This window comes from Carcharhinus amblyrhynchos, chromosome 8 (genome assembly GCF_965287045.1).
Source record: "Carcharhinus amblyrhynchos chromosome 8, sCarAmb.v2.hapA, whole genome shotgun sequence".
Lineage (NCBI taxonomy): Eukaryota > Metazoa > Chordata > Chondrichthyes > Carcharhiniformes > Carcharhinidae > Carcharhinus > Carcharhinus amblyrhynchos.
Genome location: NC_137331.1, coordinates 48,695,276 through 48,722,177, shown reverse-complemented (window position 1 = coordinate 48,722,177; position 26,902 = coordinate 48,695,276). Strand labels below are relative to the sequence as shown.

The window sequence follows — 26,902 nt, the reverse complement described above, 5'->3', positions numbered from 1 at the left end:
ACACACACCTGCTACCATCTAAAAAGGATAAGGGCAGCAGATACATGGGAACATCACCACTTAGAAGTTCCCCTCCAATTCACTCACCATCCTGACTTGGAAAATATAATGCTGTTCCTTCACTGTCACTGGGTCAAATCCTGGAACTCCCTCCTTACCAGCACTGTGGCTGTATCTACACCACATGGACTGCAGAGGTTCAAGGCAGCAGCTCACCACCACCTTCTCAAGGGAAATTAGGGATGAGCAATAAATGCTGGCCTGGCCAGCGATGCCCACATCCTGTAAATAGATTTTATAGATACCGTATGCATTCAGATAGAGTGCCCTTAACTTTGTCTTTTAACATCATTCCACATTCTAAACATAGTTGGTGTTTACATTTTTTTCACCTGCCTTTTAATTTTTCTTGCTACACTTCTACTTCCTGTTATTAACTCACTTCCTTCCAAACGAAACTCTCAGGTTTCCATTCCCCCTGACAAAACCTGTTTAAACCCTCCCAACTGCATCGACAAATCTCCCTTCAAGGATATTAGTCCCGATCCTGTTACGATGCAATCCGTCCACCTTGTATAGATCTAACCTGGCCCAGAACTAGTTCCAATGCCTCAGAAATCTGATGCACTATTCTACTAATGTGTAAGTAAATGCAGGCGGTAGTGTGGGCCAGACATTGTTAAAAACTTGATCTTTCTTTGATGTGTTTTCTTTTCAAAAACAAGCTTTACCCTTGTATGTCACAGGGCCATATCAAGAAAAGATTTAAAGAAAGAGTCCACAGGATCATCTCTGCTGCAATGGTTAGAACAATTTGATCAATTGCTCAGAAGTGAGTAGAGGATCTGTCATCGGTTTGGCCACCGAGATGTACTCTGGCTCATAGGGAACTGGCATTATCATGAGTATATACTATTGCTTAGTGATTTAATGAAGGTGCATCACTTTTGTGAAACTTCATTCAAGTTGTTACGTTAGTATTATCCAGAATAGCGACAAAGGCACTAATGGAGCAGATAGGGGGTCTTCCATTACTTTCTTGGCGTCAATATGAAAAGTTTTGCAGTTAAGTGAAAATATCACATCAAATGAGGATTGAAAGGACTTCATCTATGCAACAAAATAAACCTAAACAATTCATCTTTATTTAACAACATTGTCAATTATTCACAAATTTGCACATAATCCATCAATTTCCACATATTTAAACATCAAGAAACCATGATAATAGACCAGATGCAGACAACCAGGTGGGAAATAAGAGAAAAGACCGAGTAAATGAGGAAATAGTTGCCATGTGACATCATTGATTCCTGCTTGAATGAAATAAAAACAAAATCTGATTGGTCAAATTATTTCTATACTAAAGGATCATAGCACAGTCTTATTACTACAGTTATTTGACAAACAAAATAAATCAATCGGACCTCTGACAGCATATCTAAACCAATACATATCAGCTGTATATTTACATCGTTGAGGAAGTGGGGTTAGTATTTGGCAGTAGTTTCCTCCCCAAATTTAGAAAATCAATATGATCAATTCTAAACCTATTGGCAACAGAGGCCAGATTTCAGAAAACTGAACTACAGGCTGGAGATTTCGGGCTCTGCCGCAGAAGAATTAGCTACGGGCCAGCCAAAAGTCACTGACTTTCGGAAGGATCAGATGATCCAGATGGCAAACGGCCCTGGAAAACCCTGCCCATAGACCTTGTGATGAAGAGCTTCAGCATCAAGAGTAATACCCACATTTAAAGCAGAATGAAAATTGTTTCCTGGTTTATATTTCCCAAAAGTCAACATGGTGTAAAACACATGAAAGTATGTCAGATCATTTGCATCACCAATTTGAAAATGATGCAGAATTGAGCCTCTTCTGCTGTAGGCTGAAAAATAACGTTGACAAACATCTTTTGGTTAAAACGATTCCATTTTACTACATAAATTTACTGAATTTGTTAAGCATTTAAAATAAAACAAAACTTTTTTTTAACAATAGGTTTAAAATTTATCCTATTGTTATTCAGCAAAATCAACTGTAAGCGAATATCATCTTGCAATTTAAAAAAGTACAAAAGAGCTTTCAAAAGTGAATACAAAAGTTGTTGAATTTCATGTAGTAAGTACCATATTTTCTTATTATTAAGACAAATTATTAAGATAAATAACAGATTGATAAATGTTGCAGTACAAACGATTAATGATTAATTGGAAATAGGCTTATGGAATATGGAAGTTTTGCATCAAGTTCTCTTAATAAAAGTATAGCATTAGATGAGTTCCAGTTCATTAGCACTTCCGCTGTTTCAACATACATTTTTTAAATGTATTTCTAACAAATCATTTACTCACTGTAAGCAACTTGCCATGGTTCTTTCACTGATATACAATTTCCTGCACTGGAAAGACATAGGCCAGATCTCCAGCCATTCACATCAGCAGGATTCTCTGGTCCTGTCAGCAACATATCCCCATCCTTGGGTTTGCCGGCAGCGAGAGGTGATTTTGTTGTGAAATCTCATTGGCAGCAGTGAGACCAGAGAATCCCGCCACCAGCAAACAGCAGGTTGCCTTCCACCACCGAGAAACAGGCGGCTGAGGCGCCAGAGAATCTTGCCCATTGTTTCAATGTCAGCAGTAGAGAAAGGACTCTGTTAAAATTATTGACACACTAACTCTCCATGTGGCACATTACTGTGCATTATATATTGTCAGCATTCATACTTGAACTACAATTACAAGACATACTTTTTCAAAAAACATGAAAAAGGCCTAATTGGCTAAACGTGTTATCAATGCTTACTGAAAACTTGTAAATAAAAAAAAATTATGATACAGATCTGAAACAACTTGCAATTCTATATATGGCACTGATATTGAGGGTCATGTTTTTCTTGAGATCTATTTGTGCATAGCAAGTACCAACTTGATTTATTGTAGGCAGTTTATTTCATTGCTTTGTTAGTTTTGCCAAGGGACAGGATGAATGTAGACTTTGTTGTCTAGACCTTACCATTTTAAGTGTATGAATAACCAAACATTGCTTCAGAACCATCAGGAAAATGCTAAAATTGATTAAGGAAGTCTCAACAAAGCACTTAGAAAACTACTGTATCAGAGTCAATGGCCAGAATTTTACTGTCCCGCCCGCCTCGGGAATTGGAGCAGGTGAGGGGTGGGCCAAGGAAACTGTTTCGGGACGAGTGAGGCCATAAAATTCCACCCAATATAGTTTTATGAAAAGGAAATAGTATTTGACAAATATATTGGAGTTTTACATCATATTGAGCAAGATGAGAGGTCACAGGACACTAGGTTACTTCAGCAGCTTTTGAAAGCTTGTGATTTCAAATAAATCTGTTGGACTACAATCTGGTGCTCTGTGACCTCTCACCTTGTCCACCCCTAACATCAGCATCTCCACATCATGATCATAATGAATGGCAAAGCTCGAGGTGGCATATTGTCCATTCCTGTTCCTCATTATGCTTATCAGATGCATTTCTGTTGCCACCACAAAAAAAAATTATTTGATGACTGACATTTGGGAATTTGAATTAGTAGCAAACTAGTAGTTAAGATGCTGCTGCTGGATTTTTAATGGTATCGGAAGAGTAACAAAAAAAATTAGCTTCCAGATTCTGAAATCCATTGTTCCTTTCCTTGGCATGATCACAAGGATGAGGATGATCATTTGGCTCATCATAATTCGTCAGTCTGGAGAAACTCTAAAGCTTATGTATTGTAGAAAGCAATTATTATTTGAATATTTCTGAGATTTTTGCCTTGAGAGTCTATTCCACATATTGAAACTGAATTTCCTGATAGCAGTCAATGATCTGCTACTTGCCCTATTACCGTGATTTAAAGTAATGTTCTGCATCTTTTGCTTCTATGCCTTAACCAGAGCACTATAATGTTTAATCATTATTTCCTTTGACTTGTATTTTACTGTTTTGCATAGTCAACATTTGCTGTTTGCTGTTCTGCATTAGTCAGGAATTCTTGGTGTCAGAGATACAAAAAGTCTTCCAAGACTTTACATCTTTATCCCTTAGTTGTTTCAACATAATTCATGGTGTATACATGCAAACTATTTCGCCTTCCAATCTGAAGCATTTGTTGACATTAAGTTTCATCAGCCATTGTCCAGTCTATTTACATATTTTACCTGCCATGGATTGTAACTTCTGCATTTCTTTTTTCAATTTCTGTAAACTTGACCACATTGTATTGAGTTTCTGAATTCAGAATTCCATCCCTTTTCAGATATAACTCCTTTTAAATGAGACTCTTTGTTTCCTACTCTTAAGCTTTCTCAAACATTCTCAGGGTTTATTCTAACTCCCCACAATTTTGTCATTAAGGAATACAAGTTTATTACAAGCCTTCTGGAAGTCAAGGCACACCAATGCCTTAGGACTAACTGCAGTCCACATGGGTTATAACTTCCTCAAAGAAGTAGAGCAGATTGGCTAGATAGGATCTTTTCTTTCTAACTTCATGTTGATTACTGTAAACACATTTACTGTGGATGATCCGGTATTTCACAAAAATTTAAGGCTATCTTGATGTTTTATAGATTCTGCAAATTCTTAAAAACTGTTTGTATTAATTTTTTTACATTATGGTAGAAGAACAGGATAAGAAAAGGACAACTAATTTTCTCCTGTATTTATACGGGCCTGAACGTTCCGGTTGTTCATACTCGCGGGATCTTCTGCCCTGCCGACGGCACACCCCTGCCACGGGGTGGACTCAATGGACAATCTCATTGACAGCAGCAAGACAGAAGATCCTGCCACTGGCCAGTGGCAGACCATCTCCTGCTGCCAAGGAACATGCCATAGGGAGGCTAGCAAGACTCCCCCATAGTCTAATATATTATGGACTAGTTAGCTTGTGAAATTTCCAGGGGTAACACACCATAGAAATTCCCTTTAAAAGGACGAGGATAATCAAGTAGAACTTCAGACTATCAACTTAACAAATGCTTTTAAAGTCCTTGTTGATCATTTCCATGATTGCAGAAATCTATTAACTGTTGATTTCTAAGCAGTCTTTTATCTCTGCCTAATCTTGGATCTCCTGAGTGAAGGTTTTGCAAAGTTCTTCTCTATTGCAAAGGTAATCAAATGAAATAGTGAAACATTCACCTACATTACTTGAACCTGGCAAGTTGCTTTCCAAAGATGATAATTCCATAGTTCCAGCAGGACATTTTGATGCTAGATTCTGGAAATGAGATTTTGATCCTTTTTGGTTCACTAATGTTAAAGGACAGGAATTAGAAAACAATGGAAGCAATTAATTGAGATCTAGTACCTACCCAACAGCTTTAAAAACTAAAAGAATGTGGTTCACGATGCAAAACACATGTTCATAATAAAAACGAGGACCTAAAAATCATTTGGAATTATTAGGCCTTAACTTGGAAGCTTAGAGGACTAACATCTTCCTATATCTAAGAAAGCAAAACCCTTATTTAACAAACAATTTACTTGAAGAATGAATCTGGAGAAATTGCACCAGATTTGACTTGAGAATAACTGACACATTTCCATGCTTATTTTTAACTGCCTGCTCTGTTTGTCAACAGATCAGCTCTAATTATCTATTTAGGCCTGAAGAATTTGTAATACTAAACATATTGCTCCAGTACTTCCTTTACATCAATATCCAAAGAGCAGCTTTCCTTCAGATAGATTTAAGAACAGTTAATCTAGTAGCTCTTCAGCGAAGTCCGGAATTAATAGGTAGACAAATTTCTGGTGCAGAATTGGAAGAAAATTACAGGATTATAAAAGAGAATTTTGTTTTCTTCCAAGTCATCACAAATGTTCTGTGTTGAATAAACATGCCCTGGAGATTTTGTGCTTTTCTATTTTTTGAGTTGCAGGTGTAGTTCTGAAGTTTCATTGCTGGTGCACATATGGGTTGGGTGAAGACATCTCTTTATACATTCTTATGACCATCCTTTGGAAAGTAGAAATAAAGTTTACACTCAACGGAAGGTAACAAATCCTTCACGATGGTTTTCCTGTTAGCGTAACATCAAGATACTGGTACCAATGAGGAAAATTAACTGAGGGCTGATTCAAACAGTCTAAAGTTTAAAACAGAAAAATCTCACAATAAGAAACATCATTGTGGTTAGGCCCTGTTGAATTAAGTACCTACTTTGAATTTATTGGAACATTGAAAACTTTAAATTATTATTTGCCTATTTACACAAGTATTCAATTACGTATGATTATTGTCCCACATAGCAATTAACTAATGCATCTCCACCAAAACAGAAATGCTTCTTTTGTTGTGCACTCAGAATTCTTTAATTTCTGAAAATAAAACCACCTTCTAGTTCCCCAAATAAAATATAAGTGCTCCATTCACTCCACTGCATTCTGTAAATAACACTGCGGCAGTAGTTGCACCTATTTATTATGCAATCTTGTCTGTTACTTTGTGCATAAAAGCAGGCTCCTGGAGAAAAAAGCCACCAATAAACTTGTTCTATTCAGACACCCAAGAATTAGTTTTCCCTCCCTAAAAGCCTGATTCTATGGAGTTAAAATATTCATAATGGATCAGAAAATATTTCCTCCTTACATTCTGTTTACAAGGTGTCTTCTATAAGAAATGCCAAGCAAATAATTTTAAAGTAAAAGCCTAGAATTTGTGTCTCAGATGTGCTAAGTGATGTCCACAGTTAAACAGGATTATTCACAGTTTGTTTCTGTTGCAATTCCCGGATGCTTTCGTAATGGTTCTCGCCTTTTACACACAGAGATTGGTTTCCATTAGATTCAGTTTCCTGCTCTGGAGATTCCTCTTTTAGAGCTCTGATGGGCTCATATCCTGGATCAATGTCCTCTCCCGCATCATTTACAGATTCATCCTTATGTGCAACTCTGGGTTCTCTTTCATATTCAGCTACAGACGCATAAAGGTGACTGGCTGTAGATGGACGTCTTTGAGGAGTCACCTCATCAATGCTGGCGTATCCACCTTCCTGTTCTGCCTCTGCTTGAGACCATTGTTTTGCTGGTTTATTCACAGTAGAGTACATGGCTGCAATCTAGAAATAAACAATTATCCAGTATTAGAGTTCCAGATCGTCAAATAAGTCACACCAAAACACTTTCTTTTACTGATTCTGGACCCACTGTATTACAAGTTCAAAATTGATGCTAACTGACCGAATATAAATATCTGTGAACTCCAAAATCATACATAGTATTCTTCCATTTGATTTGTACTATTGTACTGCAAATTTCAGGAACACTTAGCTTATCTGATAACCAAGAGGATAAATGTACCATCCATTGTACCAAGTAAAGATCTGTGCCGAGGGGTTTTGAAATGCAATGACTATATGTTCTTCCTGGCTTGGCACAGTCATGTGACCTCTGCTGTGAATGAATGTTTGGGGACAACCATGATGCATTCAATTCAATAACAACAGTACACTAGGAAGACTATAGTTTTTAAACTCATAACACGTCGAGATCAGAGCTACAAAAAAATTCATTAGCATGTTTAAAAAATTCAAGCATATCATTTGGATACATGATTGAATCAACTCTGCAATCTAAAAGAAAATCAATAAAGACATAGCTTACAAATGACTTATTTTCCATTTAAACATTTTCTGTTTATCATTAGTATTTTTTTCAAACCAAACTTTTTATTGAGATGTAGTGTTGCTCTATAGGTTTGATGTAATATAATAATGGATTTTGCACTAGTGGGTGAATTCAATGTACAAACTATGCTCGCAAAGTACAAGGGCTGAGCATGTTATTGTTAAAATAGGAATAAAGTATGTAAAAAAGGAAGTGGTAACTAGAGAAGCATTTACCTCTATGTCTACACTTCACAAGTAAAGTCCACTTTTCTCATATTAGAAATGGGTAATATTGAAAACATTAATCCAGTGGAAATAGAACTTGTAAATATAAATCAGATATAATTTGGATTTTGGAATAAAGTACATAAAATTTCTTGCACTCTTCATGACCATTGAAGATCTCAAAGCACTTTACAGCCAGTTAAGTACTTCTGAAGTGTTTTGAAGTCATTGTTGTGACGTAGCAGACAATTTGTTCACAGCAAACTCTATTAACAGTCAATTGATTGTATCAGATAACCTGTTTTTACAATGTTGATTGAGATAAATATTGGCCAGGGCATGTCGGGTAACTCTCCTGCACTATAGTACCGTAAGATCTTTTATATCCACCTAAGCAGGCAGTTGGGTCCTTAGTTTCATCAGAAAGATGGCACCTCCAATAGTCCACTGGAGCATCTATCTTGACTTTTATGCTCAAGAGTGGGATGTGATCACAGGGTTGAACACAGCCACAAACCTCCTGTTGTACTATGGATCCAAGCATCATCCATATGGCAATGACCTCTCCACACTTTGCAAAGTGGCTGACATTACACATTGAAAAATCTCAGAACCCAAGGAAGTGCCAATGGCAAGCGGTTTAAATCGAGTCTGCTAAAAGGGGGTGAGAAGTTTATACAGCAATCTGGATTTCTTGTCCAGTCTGAGTTGCCAGAACTGTTAGCATTAAGCTTGGAAAACACTGTTTTTGGAGAGTTTGGTCAGGCTGTTGTCCACTGAGGTTACTGGGTGGAATTCTCTTGGCACAGGTCAACATAGACCTGGTTGGGTTCAGAACTGAGACTGAGACTATCCCAGAACACCATTCTGTTGGCTAATGACCCCCATGGTCCTGACCACCCCCGACAGTCCCAAAGTACACACAATTGAACTGCAAGGCAGAAAGGTGCATCCACGCCATTAAAAGAATGAATGAATGAATGGCCTACTCCTGCTCCTATTTCTTATGTTCTTATGTGACTTCCTTTTGGTGCTTTTAACTTATAGATTCATTCTGTTGCAATGTGGATTAGCACCAGAGCTCCGGACCCATTTCCCAATGCTACCAAAAAAACTAATCCCAGGGCTGGCCGTCAAGGATTACCAAAACATTCAGGACAAGGAACAATCCTACAGGCAGCAGAGGCTTCTATCAACAATAGAAGGTTCCACATTAGAAACCCACCACACTTACACAAGAGAAATAGGACATGGATCAGTGATCTTGAAAGAGAGGCTGTCATTGTCTGGAGGGATGATGATCAGCCAAGGTCGTCCATTTCTGGAATATACAATTAAGTGAAACGCAAGGAGCCTCCTCTTCAACCCTCAAGGCAAATGTCTGACTATACACTTGAGAAAATTAGAAAATAACCAAGTTCCAGAAACACAGACTTCAATTCAAACCAGAATGAACAAATCACCAGAGCCTACTGACGGCGACTAGAACAAGATCTGTAAGAATTAGCAAGCCTCCAGACCATCTGAATTCAAAGTCAGAGACATGAGTGGGGGAGAAGAGGGGTATGTTTGCAATGTAAATGCATTGGGTAAATACTTGGTGGGGGTGGTGGAGGAAAGAGGTAAGGTGTAATACAAGGGTGTTTGGCATAGCAAGAGTCGATGTGGGACTTTGAAACTGTACTGTCCATAGTATGATGTAAAGAGACACATAACCATGAAACTAAAGTTAGTCATGGATGGGACAGAGACCTACGTTGAAGCAACCATGGAGTTAGCACATAACTTGGGCTATACCATGTATACATGTAAAAATTTATGTGCTATTAGCGAACACAATGTTTAACCATGCAAGAGTCAGAAACTCTACTGAATATACAATAACTGCAAGCTCCAAAATATCAGTGTCACAATTCAGTGCTCTGTTGGGGCATCCCTATAGAAAATAATGTCATGTCTTTCACAAATCCTTTTGCAGCAATTTACACATTGGCACTCTTGTGCTTTTTCATACTGAAGCTTAAGTAATGAAATTTTGGACATGTTCACTGATTAAATTATAATAAGCATGTGACCCATTTGTCCCTTGCATTTCAATCTAACCCTTTGTTTCCACAGTCAATAAAGGCTGTAGTCAGTGTTGTTAAACAGCAGTTAGGTTAGGGCTGTGCCAACTTTTTGCTAGATTTAAAAAAGTTAGATTTGTACCATTGCATTTGTCACATGGGCCGTTTCAGACAATGGTCGATAGCCTCATCACAGTAGATTCATCTCAAAGCCATGTGATGATATTCCCTTTCATATGCCATGTGACGGATCATGGGAGTTGGGGCATCAAGAGAAATGCACAGCCACTAATGACATGGTATAGATATTTCAGTATACACTGATGCCTCTATAAAATGCCCTTTGCCAAGGGATTAGGATTATATGATGCACAGTTGAAGACTGGTATATATAAAATCACAACTGGTTAAAATATACTTTTAGATTCTACTTTCGTAAGATGTTCCTGAAAAATTATGCTTCAGAAAAATGAATGCATGGGGAGGCTATGGCCTAGTGGTATTATTGCTAGGCTATTAATCCAGAAACTCAGCTAATGCTCTGGGGATCTGGGTTTGAAACTTGCCACAGCAGATGTTGGAATTAGAATTCAATAAAAAAATCTGGAATTAAGAATTTACTGAAACCATTGTCGATTGTCAGAAAAACCCATCTGGTTCACTAATGTCCTTTGGGGAACGAAATCTGCCGTCATTACCTGGTCCGGCCAACATGCGACTCCAGAACCACAGCACAATTTTACTGTCTTTAATTGAAAAATATAATTGCATTAAAAGCAGTATAGAGAAGGTTCACTTGACTCATTTCTGGGATAAAGGGTTTAACCTATGAAGGCAGGTAGAGGTTGAGCATGTACCCATTGGAGTTTAGAAGATCAAGAGGTGATCTTATTGAAACATCTAAGATTCTGAGGGGATTTGAAGGGTTGATACTGGAGGACGTTTCCTCGGGGGTAACCAAAACTAGAGGATGGAGTTTAAGAATAAGAGATCTGCCTTTTAAGACTGAGATGAAAAGAAATTTCTTCTCTCAGAGTGTTGTAACCTGTGGAATTCTTTTCTTCAGAGAGCATGGAGGCTGGGTCACTGAATTTATTCAAGACTGAGTTAGAGTGATGCTTGACAGACAAGGGTTATGATGACAGACAAGGGTTATGATGACAGACAAGGGTTATGATGACAGACAAGGGTTATGATGACAGACAGGAAAGAGGAGTTGAGACCACAACCAGATCAACCATGATCATAGTCAGTGGCAGAGCAAGCTTGCAGGGCTGAATACAGGGCCAAATGGTCCACTCCTGCTCCCATGTCCTATATTCCTATGCAGCTGCCCTTTGCTGTTTATTGTACTGCTGGCTCAGAGCTCACATGCTGACTGCCTAATGAATGACCTGAAATATTTGCTCCTGAAAGTGATGTCATATGACCGCCAGTTATGGTTATTAATATTAGAAGAGGCAGTGTTCTAGATACCATGTAAATGGACATTCTAGCAAATCAATGACAAAAGGGGAAAAAATATAAATGTATCAACTTGTAGAAATATCTCACTCCATATGCTGTATTTGATTTAAACACCTTTTTTTTTTACAATGAACATGACTTTACATTGGAGATTGCTGCCTGGCTATATAAAACTATGCAGGACTATCTCAGTTCCAAATGTCAACCAATAATAGCAGTAAACCATGAGGAAGGTAGTTTGGTGAAAGTAAAGAATTACAGAATTATAGTTTGAAGAGAAATTCAAAAGCTCCTTTAATCAGCACCAGGGAATGTGCTAAAAACAACCACTGCAGCTCAGAGTACAGAAAGAACTCATAGAACAACTGGCTTGTGGCAGCCTATTACAACAGTAGCAATTAATTTGACTGTTGAAATCAAAGTGAATTAACAGAAGATAAACAACAAACAGGTTAATTAATATTGGGCTGAATTTTATGCTCCTCAACCAGTGGATTTCAAGCCGGGGGGCATGTGAAGTCCAGAGTGGCCTTCCTACCTATTGCCCCCGAACATTTATGCAGGGCAGGGGAGGCACAGGCAGCCCACCCACACTTGGGCCAAATAAGGCCCTTAAGTGAGCAATTAATGGCCAGTTAAGGACTTCACCCTATCCCCAAGAATGGGGGTGGGGGCACACCATGCAGGAAGCCCAACAACTTCAGCTGCACAGACTGCTGTGGGACAAGGGACCTCTTTGGTGCCTTGGGCCCATCAGAGTCACTCTCCCAAAAATCATTCCTTCCTTTAATCCTTCACCCTGTCCTCCCATCCCACTTATTAAGATTCTCAGCTCCAGACTTACCTGGGCTCCCAGTTTGTTTTGACTGCCTGTCATCCCAGCAGTGGCCACTGCTCCTGGCTGATACTGCTGAGACTACACTGCTGACAGCCATCTATTAATAATATAAGCTAACCTGATGCTTGTTTTGAATTGCTTAGGCTTACTAAATATCCACAAACTAGTTGCCATTGATTTGAGGGTTTAAGTAATCGTCAGCTCAGTAGAAAAGGATCTTTTCATCATGCACATAACCAAACAATTTACAGCTGTTTGTTTTTGAATCCTCCTTGAAGCTATTTGTGGAAGATCAAATGAAACTGTCCTCGAAACAGCTACCGGAATTTAGTCTTTTTTTTAAAGAACGGCTTGTTTAATGTGACAGAACTGAAGGAATCTCCTCAAAATTAAAATTACATTTATTTCATTTTTGCCACAGGAATCTTGTGGAAAGCTTTGCAAAATTGTAAGCATGTTATGTGTTTTTGCTCTTATCCAAGCCTTTGTTACTTTATCTGAAATGTCAATTGAATTTATCTGACATGGTTTTGTAAGTATCAACTGATACCTTCTAACTAATTCACATTGTTAAGTGTTTTCCATTTTGTCCTTGACAATTGAATCCAGAATTGTATGAGCTGGGTTTCTCTCAATTTTTATTTTAAATGAAGTCACTGTACCAGAATTTCTTGAACAAATAACGGCATGAATGGCACAGACTGATATTAATTAACAACTCAGCAGCTTGTAGCAAGGAAGTGATACCATGAATTGCAAATTGGCCAAAAGTTGCTGGCTGATTTGTGATATTCCACCATTAGTTTTGTGAAAATGGAATATCACGCTTAACCCTTCCGGTGAGTTTCAGAAATTGCAGCACGCATACATCAATTGTCCATTAAACATGCGCCAGAAAGTCAAGTCTTGAAATTAACAGTGCAAATATCCTTTTACCAATGTGATAAATGTTAATAACTGCCAATCAACTTCACTTGCCCAAGAAGAAAATAGTTAAGTTTGGAGTCTCCTTCCTTCAAGTTGTGATTTGAAGAAATTTTAAAAACATGATACTCTTGTTCTCACTTGATCTGTCTTTTTTCCTCTTCCTTAAATCTCTCTTAGTGACTGCCCTTGACATTGTGGCAGTAATTGACTGGGTGTGGCATCAAGGGCCTCTAGCAAAACTGGGGTCAATGGATAATGGAGAGTTTTCTCAGTCCCAGGTCATCACTGCAGAGGTTTCTTGGGGTTGTGTCCTAGGACCAACCATCTTTAGATGCTTCATCAATGACCTTCCTTCCAACACAGGGTCAGAAGTAACCCCCTCCATGACGTCTCAGATACTGAAAAAGTCCATGTCCAAATGCAGCAAACACAGTAAAAAGTCTGACAACACCAGGTTTTAGTCCAACCTATTTATTTGATAATATACTCACAAGCTTTCGAGTATATTATCAAATAAATAGGTTGGACTAAAACCTGGTGTTGTCAGGCTTTTTACTGTGTTTACGCCAGTCCAACGCCGGCATACCCACATCATGACTACTAAATGCAGCAAGACATGGACAATATCTATGGTTGGGCTGACAAGTGACAAATAACATCTGCACCACACAAATGGCAAGTATTAACCATCTCCAACAAGAGAGAATCTAAACATCACCCTTTAATATTCAATAATATTATAGGCATATGCGATACTTGCCTTTATTAGTTGAGACTTAAAATATAAGAGCAGGAAGATTATGATGGAGCTGTATAAAATGCTCCTTTAGCCATAGCTAGAGTGGTGCAGTTCTGGTCACCACACTATAGGAAGGATGTGACCGTACTAGAAAAGGTGCAGAGGAGATTCATCGAGATTTTGCTGCATTGGAATGTTTCTACTATGAAAAGAAACTGTATATCATAGGTACACTACAGTGCAGAAAGAGGCCATTCAGTCCATCATCTGCACCAACAACAATCCCATTAGCTGGGTAAATAGATGGGTTTACAGGGATGGTGCCATCCCTGTAAACCCATCTATTTACCCAGCTAATCCCCCGACGTTAAGGGGCAATTTAGCATGGTCAATCAACCTAACCTGCACATCTTTGGACTGTAGGAGCACCTAGAAGAAACCCACATAGACCTGGGGAGAACATGCAGACTCCGCAAAGTCAGCCGAGACTGGAATTGAACCCGGATCTCTGGCTCTATGAGGCAACAGTACTAACCATTGTGGCAACGTGCTGCTGGGATTGCTTTCCTGAGAGCAGAGAAGGTTGATTAAGGAGCTAATTGAGGTGTACAAAATTATGAAGGATCTAGCTGGGTAGATAGGAAGAAACCTTTCCCCTCAATAGAGAGGTCAATAACTAGGGGGCATAGATTTATGGTGAGGAGCAGGAGATTTAGAGGGGACTTAAGGAGAGATTTTTTCACCCAGAGAGTGGTAGGAATCTGGAATACTCTGCCTGAAAGAGTGGTAGAGGTGAGAAGCCTCCCAACATTTAAGCAGCATTTAGATGACCACTTGAATTGTCATGGCATATATGGCTTCGGACTAAGTCCTGGAAAATGGGATTAGAATAGATAGGTTTTGATGGCTGGCACAGACACAATGGACTGTAGAATCTCTTTCTGTGCTGTAAAACTCTAAATACTGTGGCTGCAAGAGCAGGTCAGAGGCTAGGAATCCTATGGCAAGCAACTCACCTTCTGACTCCCCAAAGTCTGTTCACCATCTACAAGGCATAAGTCAGGAGTGTGATGGAATAATCTCTTCTTGCCTGGCTGAATGCAATTCCAACTTGAGCTTAACACTATCCAGAACATGCTGGTTGCTGGATTGGCATCCCCTCCACACCAACACAGAAAGGCAGCAGTGTGTACCATCTACAAGATTCATTGCAAGAACCCACCAAGGCTCCTTAATAGCACTTTCCAAACCCACCTACTCCTGCTCCTAATTTTTCACCTGGCACTGAGAGGCAGCAGTGCTAACCACTGTGCCACCAAGCATACATTAGATGGATTAGCCATGAGAAATGTGAGGAGGTTACAGGGATAGGGTGGGGGAGGGGGCCTGGGTAAGATACTCTGTCAGAGGGTGGTGCAGACTTGATGGCCAAATGGCATCTTCTGCACTGTAGGGATTCCAAGATCCCATAATCTGAAAAGATTTAATTCCAGTGCAACTCCTTTCTTTACTTACATGACAAATCCTAAACAATTAATTATTTTAGAGATGTTAACATTAAGCTAACCAATAGTGGGAAAATATGGAGATGCAAAAATGTATTTATGAAACAGCAGTGGTTGCAGAGAAAAAAGGGGATCATCTATCTTTAGTGAGAACGCTGCTTTTCAGAAGCAATATTGTTGATGCATATTTTTAAAACAATGTTTTTTCTCTGAATTGAGGATGCTTAGCTGTTGACTTAGAAATATGAAATTTTCAGAGCCTTGCAAAGCATTTATTTGATCAGAAATGTTGGCTGAAAATAATACCCTATTTACTTAATGTGTTTAACCTTTCAAATAAAAATGTGCATAAAAGCAAATCCAACCGTGCAATATGTGATGGAAAAGGGAGAAGTAATTAACTAGAGATTTGGGTGGGATTTTCTGGCCACACTTGCCCTGAAACTGTAAAATCCCGCCCTACAGTCTACCCCTCAGACGCTATGATTCCTGTGGTGGGCAAAACGGGAAAATTTGTCCCATATATTTTGAAAGTGGCATACCTTCTTGTTCCTGAGAACAGATTTACCATTTGTAGACTTAACTATAAGAACCAGTGACATTCTGCAGTACAACTGAAGCAAACATTTGACTTATAATGGAATTGATAGAAATAAATCTCACAACTGTCAGTGATATGAGACATTTAATCTTCTACTCAGAGCTCTATGTCGCACTTTCCTGTGTTGCGTAGAAACAATACTGGGGGTGATTCTCTGCTGCGCTGGGTTCTTAGCACAATGGGCTGGGAGATTTAGGCAGCACTGGATTAACACAATCGGCGCTGGGCGTCTGGTCCCAAGCACATCGCCCAGCGCTGAATTTCCGGCACCATCAGCTCCATGGTGGAAAAAGAAGTGAAGATGCATTATATATGCAGACCTTCATTTGCTTCTGTTTTAAGTGGCATTAGTGGGCCCAGGACTGAAGTCTCCAGGCTTGCTAGGCTCTCCCTCCTGCCAGGAGCATTTCACTCCAGTGGAGTTTACTATAGCTCCCCACTTGCAGGGACCTAGCAGGCTGACCTTGCTGAAGTGAACAGGGGAACAATCCAAGCCCTCCGAGAGGGCTGGGTACTGGGGGAGTGCTGTTTGAGCATTGACACATTGGCAACGCCAGCCTGGGCCCCTGGCACTGCCCAAGCGGCAAAGTGCCAATGCTCAGGGGCACTTTAGCATTGCCCATCAGGTATGGGGCAGTGCAGAGAGGGTGGAGCCTCTAGGGGCAAACTTGAGGGTGAGGGGGTCCCACTGCCACTCTGCAGTCCGGATCGATGGGGGAAGGGAAAGACCAGTGATCGTGTTTGGCTATTTGGGTGGGGAGGGAGCAGCCTGCTTGCAGGGGGGGGGGGGGGGGGGGTGTGGTGGTGAAAAGAGTGGTCAGGGATCAAGGTTGGGCCAGGCATGCCTGGGGGGGGCCAGCATCTCGGCCAGCAATCGGGAGGCTGGCAGACAGGGGCCACTGCACATGCATCGATCTTGGTGCTGACAGATCAGCAATTGCTCAATGGCCCGCTCAGTGCTCTGCTGCTGGCCTCCTGGGTGGGAATAGGCCCCGCTCACAGATACTTTACACGTTAGAGCACTCAGCAACGCGTAGCGTGTAGGAGATTCTTCTCTAAATACCCACTGTAAAAAAATACATGAATTCGACACTTAAAATTTTATTGGGAGAATCATCCCCGTTATCTTCCATGCAGTAATTGCTGAACTGGATAAGATGGAGGTAAGTTATAAAAACTGCAAATAATTTTGGCTTGTAATCATAACAATTCAATTATTTCAAACTTTTTGACAAAGTGTTTCCAATTAATTAAAGAAAGCATCTATACAATGCAAATATAATTTCTATACAAGATTCCACAAACAGTGACGAGACAGTTCAATGAATAATGTTTTTTGGTGACGTCAGTTAAAGGATAAATGTTGGCCAGGACACTAGGAGAGTTTGCCTGTCCTTCCAGTATGCCACGAAATCTTTAATGTGCACCTGAGTGAGCAGATGAGGTTAGGGTTGAATACTTCATCTGAAAAGCAGCATCTCTGACAATGCAGAATTTTCTCAGCTCTGCACTTAAACATCAGCCTGGATTACACAGTCAAGTTTTGCTGTAGTATTTGGCTAATAAAATTTATAGCCTTCTGACTCAAGGCCAGAATCTCAGCACTGAGTCACATTGGCATTATTAATAAACATACTTAATATATTCATTAACTTAATAGAACCAGAGAGGTGGTGGTATAGTGGCATTCTCACTGGAATGCTAATCCAGAGACAAGGGGGCCACGCTCTGGGGACCTTGGTTCAAATCCCATCATGGCATGTGGTGGGATTCAAATCCAATAAAAATCTGAATTGAAAAAAATTAAACCATTGTCAATTGTTGTAAAAATCCATTTGGTTCACTATTGTCCTTTAGGGAAGGAAATCTGAATCCTTCCCTAGTCTGGCTTACATGTGGCTCCAGATCCACAGCAATGTTTGACTCTTAACATGTCTCAGAAGTTACCTAGCAAGGCACTCAGTTCAGAGGCAATAAGGTAAGGGCAGTAAAAGCTGATCCAGCCAGACATGCCCACATCTCATGAATGAATTTTTAAAAAATAAGTCACCAAAACCACCATTTTTTAAACCAATTTTTGCCTGACTTAATCAAGAATGTGCAGACAAGATTAACCATTATCTTATTATTAAGGTCATTGAAAATTAAGTCTGGCATTTTTAAAACGTAATTTCACAGCAGGCTAGTGTTATTCTGTATCTAATGCAAACATAGATGCACCTTCAAAGTGTCTCAATTTAGTGTTCACAAGTCAGATCAGAACCTGACCCCCAAGCCACACCACCACTTTATTGTATATATATATTAGTTTGAATTTGTTTCACACTGACATGTCAGTGGAAGCATTTTCTATATCCTGAGAGACAATGATGATTAGTTTTCAGAGCATCGTATTTCTTTTTAAGGTTTTCCTGGAGAATTGCAGAAAATGTTTCAGTAAAGCTGGCAAGTAATATGCATGTGAATAGTCAAGAGAAATAAAGCACATTATTTTAATATAAATTAGCGAGCCTCTGGTTTTTGTTAAAATACTTTAAATATAGAACAGCACAGTGAAGTACCAGAGCTGATTGAGTTAATTCAAGACAACACTTGAAAGTCAAATCATCAGGGAGATAATACTTTATCCCCTCAATACCCATTGAAAGTATTCAGAAAATCAAATTAACTTCCAATTTTTGCAGCCTAACATACAGAACATATGAAGCAAATGATGAATACCTATTCTGAATGAGATGAGCGAAGTTGGTAGCATTAGTTGTTCAGACCGATTATAGCACTGGCCTTGGAATTAAACGTCTCTTCAGTGGTATTAAAGATAGCAGCCTATTCAAACATGTCACACCACTTAATTATTTATTAAGAGACCAAGTTTGTCATTTATCAGTGTCAGCTCTTACATTATTTCACAGACAGCTGCCACATATATAGAACAGAATTTGAGGTAGAAACGCACCAAAAATTTGATTTTATCTAAAACTAAATGAAAATTTACATGAGGCTAAAGCTAACAGATGGATAATCATAAAAGGGTTGGTGGAAATAATACTGAATCTCCATATGTCTTTCTAGCCAGCACAATTTTGTGCCAGGAATGTTGAAAAAGAAAACATACCATGTGCAAGAACTGGAAAAAGGAACAGAACTTGCAGTTTTCTTGCACAATGATAAATTTTCATGTATGGGGACTACCTTTAAGGCTCACAGAAACAAAGCAACAACAAATCCTAATGCAACATTGACTCCCTGTTACAATGTTAGTTTACAAACAATGTGCTCGCACCAGGTAATGCATTGTGCAAATAACGAGAACCTTTTTTTAAAAGATCACCTCATCTGTGAAACCAAAGGAAAGGCAACTCAGCTCTTCGCTGCAAACATTTAAATGACCAAACCTATAATACTTTAGTTTGGTTTTATTTATTTAAAATCTTTACTCATGACTGCTCCACTTAACTAAAATTGACTAGTTTATCATGAGGTTTGCAGGTTAGACCAAGAAGGCTAATATTAACTGACCAGAATCAGAGCTTGACCAGCCATATAAATACTGTGTCTGCAAGTGCAGGTCAGTGGCTGGGAATTCTGCAACAAGTAACTCACCTCCTGACTCCCCAAAGACTACCTTCCATCTATAAGTTAAGAGTGTTTCAGAATACTCTCTACTTACCTGGATGAGTGCAGATCTATTTACACTCAAGCAGCTTGTCACCACTGGGGACACACTATCCCACTTGGTTGGCACCCCATTTACCACCTTCAACATTCACTCCGTCCACTACCATCGTACAGTGGCAGCAGTGTGTACCAGCTTCAAGATGCACTGCACAGCTCACCAATGCCTCCTCCAATAGCACCTTCCACTTTAATGGCCCCACTGTTTCCCCAGTTATAATGTGCATTCTGGCTACCCCGAAGGACAAGGGCAGCTGATGATGGGAACACCAAATTCCCTTCCAAGCCCAACAACATCCTGACTTAGAACTATATCAGTGATTCAAGAAGGTGACTCACCACCACCTTCAAGGACATTTCAAGATGGTAATAAAATGCAGGCCAAGCCAGCAGTGCCCACATACTGTGGAAGGATAAAATTAAGGTATGCAAGAAAATACAAAAGATATGCGTAAGAAAACAAATGCCATATAAAATATAATAGGTCTAATAAAACAATTAAAAATGCTAAGAATGGATAGTCATGTAGATTGGCCTGTCACTAACAGTTATGATCGTATGACCACTCACCAGCTACAGTTGAAAAGAAATGCTGTCTACTGTCACTTTAGTGCAGCCAATAGTGACAGGAGACCTAGTGGGGCATTAATAAAACTGGCAAAGTGCTTGAGTGGGCATACCAAGAGGATGGATGAAAGAGAAAGTAAACACATTTAGAAAAGCAACTCAGCCTACTCATAGTAGTCAACTCACGACAATACTTCACTTGGGAGCCAGCCAGAATGCACATTATAATGAAATACACATCATCACAGGGGAAACAGCGGGGCCCATTAAAGTGGCCGGGAAGAAGTGGTCTAATAATGATGTTTGAAAACACTTCAAGTCTGTTAACGGAAGCCAAGGACTCATTTCTGCAGTAAATTGATGGTATTCCTCAGTCTCTTGTGAATTTTTATGTCTTTTGCTTTTCAGTTTGGTTTATGGAGTTGTAAAAAAGAACTAGTGCTAGTGTGCACATGCAATATTGAATATTATTTTCAGCAGCAAGTACAGTAAACCCTGCAATGGAAGAAGCATGGTGAATGGATGAAAGGCAACATTTTCAGTAATTCTGGAGTGTTTTTGAATATGTACATGGTTTTGGAAAGATAATTTATTGAATTGACAAAAATGGCAACCACTTTTCAGAAATGATTTTGGTGCACCTTTGGAATCAGATTGGGACCCCCGCAAGATGTGACCGCAGTGCATGTGAAACAAGTTTAAAGTACGTTCAAAGAGGTTGTCTAAATGTTAAGACTGAAGATACACACAACCATGCTTCCAGTACATTTAGTTATCTTGGTAGTCTGACCACATGATGCCCATTCATGTGACATCCGATCATGTGATGTCTGGCACTTTTGCTTGGCACATTGCACCAGCACTTGTTGTTTCAAGTACCAGGTCACACAAGGGCAGAAAGGAAGGAAACTGGTGGCAAGGATATGACGGGGAAACCAGAGGTTGGAGAAACTTTGATTATATCAGTAACAATAACTCATCAAAATTGCACTTGCGATTAATAACAAAGCAATAACAAACACTTCTTACTACCAACAGTAGTACAATAATTCACCATATTTAACTGGTTATTGGTGAAATGCCCCAAAATCCTACCTGTATCCCTCACTTTGAAACCATAGCCTGAACCCTCTCTGCCCCCCATCCCTTCATTATATGAGTTTCCCAAGTGGACGCCACAATTCCTGAGTCTCTGTCGACCAAGCTCTATGTGGTTGTGCTTTTCTACTTCTACAGTCAGGTGACCTCACTGAGCTTGAGGTTTTATCATAAAGTAGTGATGCCATGGTGTTTAAAGGGTTTGAGGAGAGGAGACAGATGCATTGTGGCAGGTTGTTGGGAGGCAGAATTCAGGGGAGCTACCCCATGAGGGTTGATGGTGTTCTGCATGTAATTGAGAGAGGGATTAAAGACCAGCCTGAGATCATATCAGTTCCATCTAACATCATCTCAGTTTCTCCAAAGTTGAAGTTGTCCAAGGATCTCATTGTAGGCAAATGAAGGTCTACCTTAAATTGAAAATTTGCAGCTTAAGGAGGCCATATTGCCATCATGTGATTTTTATGAAGGTTCAGGTTTGCCCAGCGTCGAGATGCAGAGTGACCAGAGGAGCACAGGATATGTAATACTTATAGGACTGGAAGAAATTCTCAGGCCTTTCTTGTCCTGGTCCGCTTTTTTCCTCTTCACACAGCATGTATTTGGAAAACTCCCCTGGAACACATCCTTCCAGCACTTACTCCAACCCTCACTGGTCCCTGCAACAACTGACTCTCATTAATTCATGCTCCATATCGATGGCCCAGACATTATTTCAGCTGTCTTTGAACGGGCCAATTTCAGATAGCTGATGTGTATCCTTCAGTTCAAATCAACTGGATCTCGCATTTTTCAAAATTGCTGAATGGGCCTCCTCCACACCGAGCCTACTCCACTAAAATAAAAGGCATCTCTCCAAATAACCCGTCAGACTCAAATATAATATTTTTATGGCTATAACTCAGCACATTTTACTTAAAACAGCTACAATTCAGATTTAATGTCTACGTAAGCTAAATTGTTTTAGAATCCATGAATTATTTTGCTCTTCCCAAACAATTAAAATTTTATGGGTCTGATATACTTAAAACATGCCACATATTCTTCACTAATCTCTGATATTTCAGTATTCACTGTCAATCAGTTAAAATATCAACAAAGTGTGAGACATCTTCAAATCAAAAGTGCAGCAAACACAATAGTGGTAATGTTATAGAAAAAGTGGTACTTTCCACAAAGGTACCATAAAGTTGTGTTTTTTTCCAAGTCTATCCAATGCAAAACAAAATAATGGAAAAACAGGATTAAAACCAGGGACAATTTAATTCTTCAACTGGATTTCACTCTGCAGTGTTCTAATGTAAAAACAGATGTTTTATCACTTGCCACCAAGAAAGCTCCATAAAATCAGGATGAAATCAATAGGATTGCTAGTGAGTTCACAGAGCTTGCTGCTTTTAGTTTTAACAGCAATAATATTTAACAGAGCTCAGTTTAACACCTTTGGAATCATTGACAGGTTTTGCCTTTTGAGAAGTTGTGGCAAAATCTTTAATCTAGCTATGTGCAGTAGAGCAGTTGTTAACATACATTTATTGCACAACTCAATAAAATGTTAAAAGAATCATCAAAATAAACAGGGGCTGAAGCATTTATTTATTCATTGATTTTCCTTGTGTCTAATACTGCCAGGATTTCCCATGTAACATTGGAAATTAAGTCTCAGTTGGTTTTACAGACAGAGGGAACCAGCACAAATTTGCTGAACCAGAGCCAGTTAATTGAGAATTCTGCCCATGAGGAAAGAATGTATCTCCTAAAATCTGAACTTATTCACAATCTCAATTTAAAATATCAGAAAACAAAAAAGAATGGACTTAGTTTAAGAGATTTTGCATTTCTCAAAGTAAGAGCTATTTTTGGTCATGGGGCAGACAAGCAGGACTAGCATCAGGCACTCCGAGGTTAGGTATTGTCTGCCTAAAGACAGAATAGTAATTTAATCTCTGAAAAGCACCCCACACTGCTCCAGTATGACATTTTCTAGTTCACATTCGAGATTTCCTTTGACATTTCTGAACAAGATTACCACTTCAATGCAAATTAAGGGCAAATTTTTTTTGTGCGGGAATTAAAAAGAGTCAGTCTAAAATCCATTTCACATTTCCTTTTCTTTTCTCTTTCTTACACCAGCTGCCAAAAGCAATGTTCATTCTGGTTTGGATTCAGGCACAGTACCAACAGCAAGAGGTCTGTGGTCCAACTCACTTTCTATTCCCAATCCACACTTTTAATAATCACATTACCTCCAATTAGCTATGGTTGCCTTTACAGTATATTGTAAATCAGAGTAAATCAAAATAAAATTAATCAACTACTCAGAGCATATTTACATGATCTATTTATACAAAGCCTTTATAGTCCAAATTTACAGGAAATGCCATAACCAGAAACCCCTCACATATGTTAAACATAATTCTCATAACTTTCCAGATGCACTAGATCACAAGGTGTTTTGTTAAGCTTTGGCATTGTAAAGTTAGGTTTCATACAGTAAATCTGTATGTCGTGTATGAAAATACAGCAAGTATTTTAATTAAGATATCAATCACAAATGAAATTTTGCATCTGGTTATTTGAAAAAAATGGTACTTTTAAGAACATAGATTACAGACACTATGATAGAAGTATTTAATATCATAAAAGAATGGGTCAGAGTAGAAAGCAAACTGGTTCCAGCAGTTCAGGAATCTAAAAACAGGTCATAGACATGAATTCAAATGCAAGATTTAGAACAGCCAGCAGAAGAAACTTCTCAAGAGTTGAGGAAGTTGTTGAATTCACTTCCAGGATTTGTGACTGAAGCAGAAACAATGTCAACGTTGAAGATTAGATAAAAAGGTGAAGGCACACTGAAACTGAGTGGCAAATGTGATTAGGCCAATTGGTAAATGCCATTGTGGATTCCCTGAGATGAATGGCCTGTTTCTGTGTTGTAGCTTCTAAATACAGAAATCACACCCTGTAGAATCAGTAGAAAAGATTTAGAAAGAACTATTTATGGAGGAGGAATACTCAGGCATTCTTGGGAGCAGGGTTAAGGAAGAAGTTGGAGTAAATGAAAGAAATAGATTTGAAAGCAGTTTGAAGTATTCAACAGTAAAAACAATCAGCAAAGTAGCTGCAATGTGCAATGCTGTTGTATTAAAATGTAGGTATTAAAGGCAGTAGGCAGAAGATAAAATATAAAATACAAAAATATAGACATTTTGTTTTTCTGTCACCTTATTCTAATGAGCAAACATGGCCCATTAGCTTTAAGTAGCAAATATATGTTTAAAGAAAACTGCACAAGTAATTTATTAAGGATTAATCACTCTTCATTTCTGATAACTTACGTAGGGATTCCTGTTTTGTTCTTCTACCAGGAGAACACTCATTCAACACTTGGACCAAATTGTTGTCAAGTATTACTGGGTATCCCTTCAGACATCACTTATTCTTTTGTAGCTGGTTAGTGTTAGAAATCCTGCACAGCTCATTTCTGTTACACCATTGAATAGCTTGATGTTGTAGTCCCCCTAGTAACAGGCTGCAGAGTCCAATCTACAGGCCTGAATTTTCTGCATGGCTGCACCCAAGAAGTTAGACCTGAAAATACTATTTTCTCAATCAAAACACACTGGAATTCAGCCATTCTAATCATGCTAAGCCCAGGCAAAAATAAAGGCAGAAATTTGCATAGCTCCAATGTGATTACAATATAATTAAATCAGAACCAAATGGTGAAGAGAAAACATTTGCCTTCTGTGTGAGGCAGAGGAACAGCACACAGCTCTTCAACTTCTAAGCAATTAATTTAAATAGCTCATACAAGTTTCAATTGCTTTGAATTTCCCTTCTTGTGAGTGATTTATACCCAGAATAAATGCAGCAAGGCAAGAGAATTTAATTTCTTAAGTCAGAAAATGTTAACTTTATTTGAAGGAATGAGAAATTAGCTCAACACATCTCAAATATCTCTGCGGTCGTATGCAATGAAGAAGAGGGCATGTGCTGAGATATAGAGTGTGACATACATCCATTGTAAACAGGATCGCACAGGAGTGAAGGAAAAGTTCAATGACCTGACCAGAACAGGGAAGGTAGGGCACTGGCCATGCCTTATTTTTCTTCCTTGCCCACTGTGTGCATCACTATTAAGAGAAGAGGAGCTTCTGGCTGGTACTTGAAGTTGGGAAAGGTAGGGGCAAGAGAAGATTCCAAGTTCAGGTCCAGGTAAATACCAATCCACCTATTAACTCTCAATGTTTCACAAGTGGCCCATTTCACTCCCCACCATTATCTCCATGGGGCACCTCAGTGTTGGCAAAGATAGCAATTCTAACCCTTTTTTTGCTGGGGGGGTGCGGGGGAGCGGAGAGGTGTGGGGAGAGAACAGAGGGGTGGAGAATTAGGTAGGAAGCCCAAAATCCCACCCATGCCGGTGGGATTTCCCAACTTGATTGCCCCTGCTCCCCCCCCTACTGATGATGTAATGGAAGTCACGACTTTAGAAGTTGGAATTCCCATTTACATCCACTTGCATATGCTGTCCCCCCCATGTTAGATCATCCATTCACATTGGTGAATATAGTACCTGGAGAAGGTGTAGGGAAAGAGGGTCATGCGCAGCCAGTATGCTGTGAGGGATGTTCCGTGAGGGAAGTGCTGGGAATTCTGTGGTTGGGGGTTGGGGGGTGGTGGTGGTGGTCAGGAATATTCTTTGGGATGATCCATCTTTTATTTTTATTTTATTCCAATTGGAGGGGGCATGCTCATGATGTCATGGGCAAATCACATACCCACATCTCAACAGACCTGCATTCTTGTTTGGATAGAGGATTGGCTAATGGACAGGAAAGAGAAAGTAGGTATAATTGCAGCATTTTCAAATTGACAGGCTAACTAGTGGAGTGCTGCAAGATTCAGTTCTGGACCTCAGCTATTTACAATCTAAGTTAGATAAAGAGACAGTGAATAATGTGTCTAAGCTAGGTGAAAAGATAAGCTGTGGGGAGGATAGAGAGAGGCTGAAAAGAGACATAGACAAATAAAAAGTGAGAGTGCAACAAATTGGCATGTGAAGTAGAATGTAGTAATATGCGAAATTATTGATTTTGGTTGGAAGAACAGAAAAATGACACTTGGTCAAACACGAGTGAAGAAACCACAACCCCCAACCTCTCCACCCCCTCAGCTAATGAATCAATACTGCTTCATGTTTAGCAACACTTAGAGGAAATGCTGAGGGTGGCAAGTGCATAGAATGTAGTCTGGTGTGGGACTTAAATGCCCATTATCAAGAGTATCTTGGTAGAACCACTACCAACTCAGGTGGCCAAGTCCTAATGAGCATAGCTGCTAGACTGGGTCTGTGACATTTGGTAAGGGAACCAAGCAGGAGAGCATGCTTGATGTAGAATCATAGAAACCCTACAGTGCCAAAACAGGCCATTTGCCCATCGATTCTGCACTGATTCTCTCTAATACAGCATTTTACCCAGACCCTACCTTCATAACCTCATGTATTTATGCCACTAATTTCCCTAATCTACAGATCTTTGGACACTAGGTGGCAATTTA

At 39.4% G+C, this 26,902-nt stretch overlaps 1 protein-coding gene across 5 annotated transcripts in view; it reads right to left on the bottom strand.

Moving 5' to 3' along the window:
• Positions 1–1,123: 1,123 nt before the first annotated feature.
• The window catches only part of pag1 (phosphoprotein membrane anchor with glycosphingolipid microdomains 1), a 165,865-nt gene continuing 140,086 nt past the window's right edge, over positions 1,124–26,902 (bottom strand). For all 5 annotated transcript variants that reach the window (XM_080194042.1, XM_080194040.1, XM_080194041.1 and 2 more), the window contains one exon: positions 1,124–7,080. In XM_080194042.1, the coding sequence (XP_080050168.1) occupies positions 6,712–7,080 (369 nt within the window). In that variant the 3' untranslated portion in view covers positions 1,124–6,711. The remainder of the gene's footprint in view (positions 7,081–26,902) is intronic.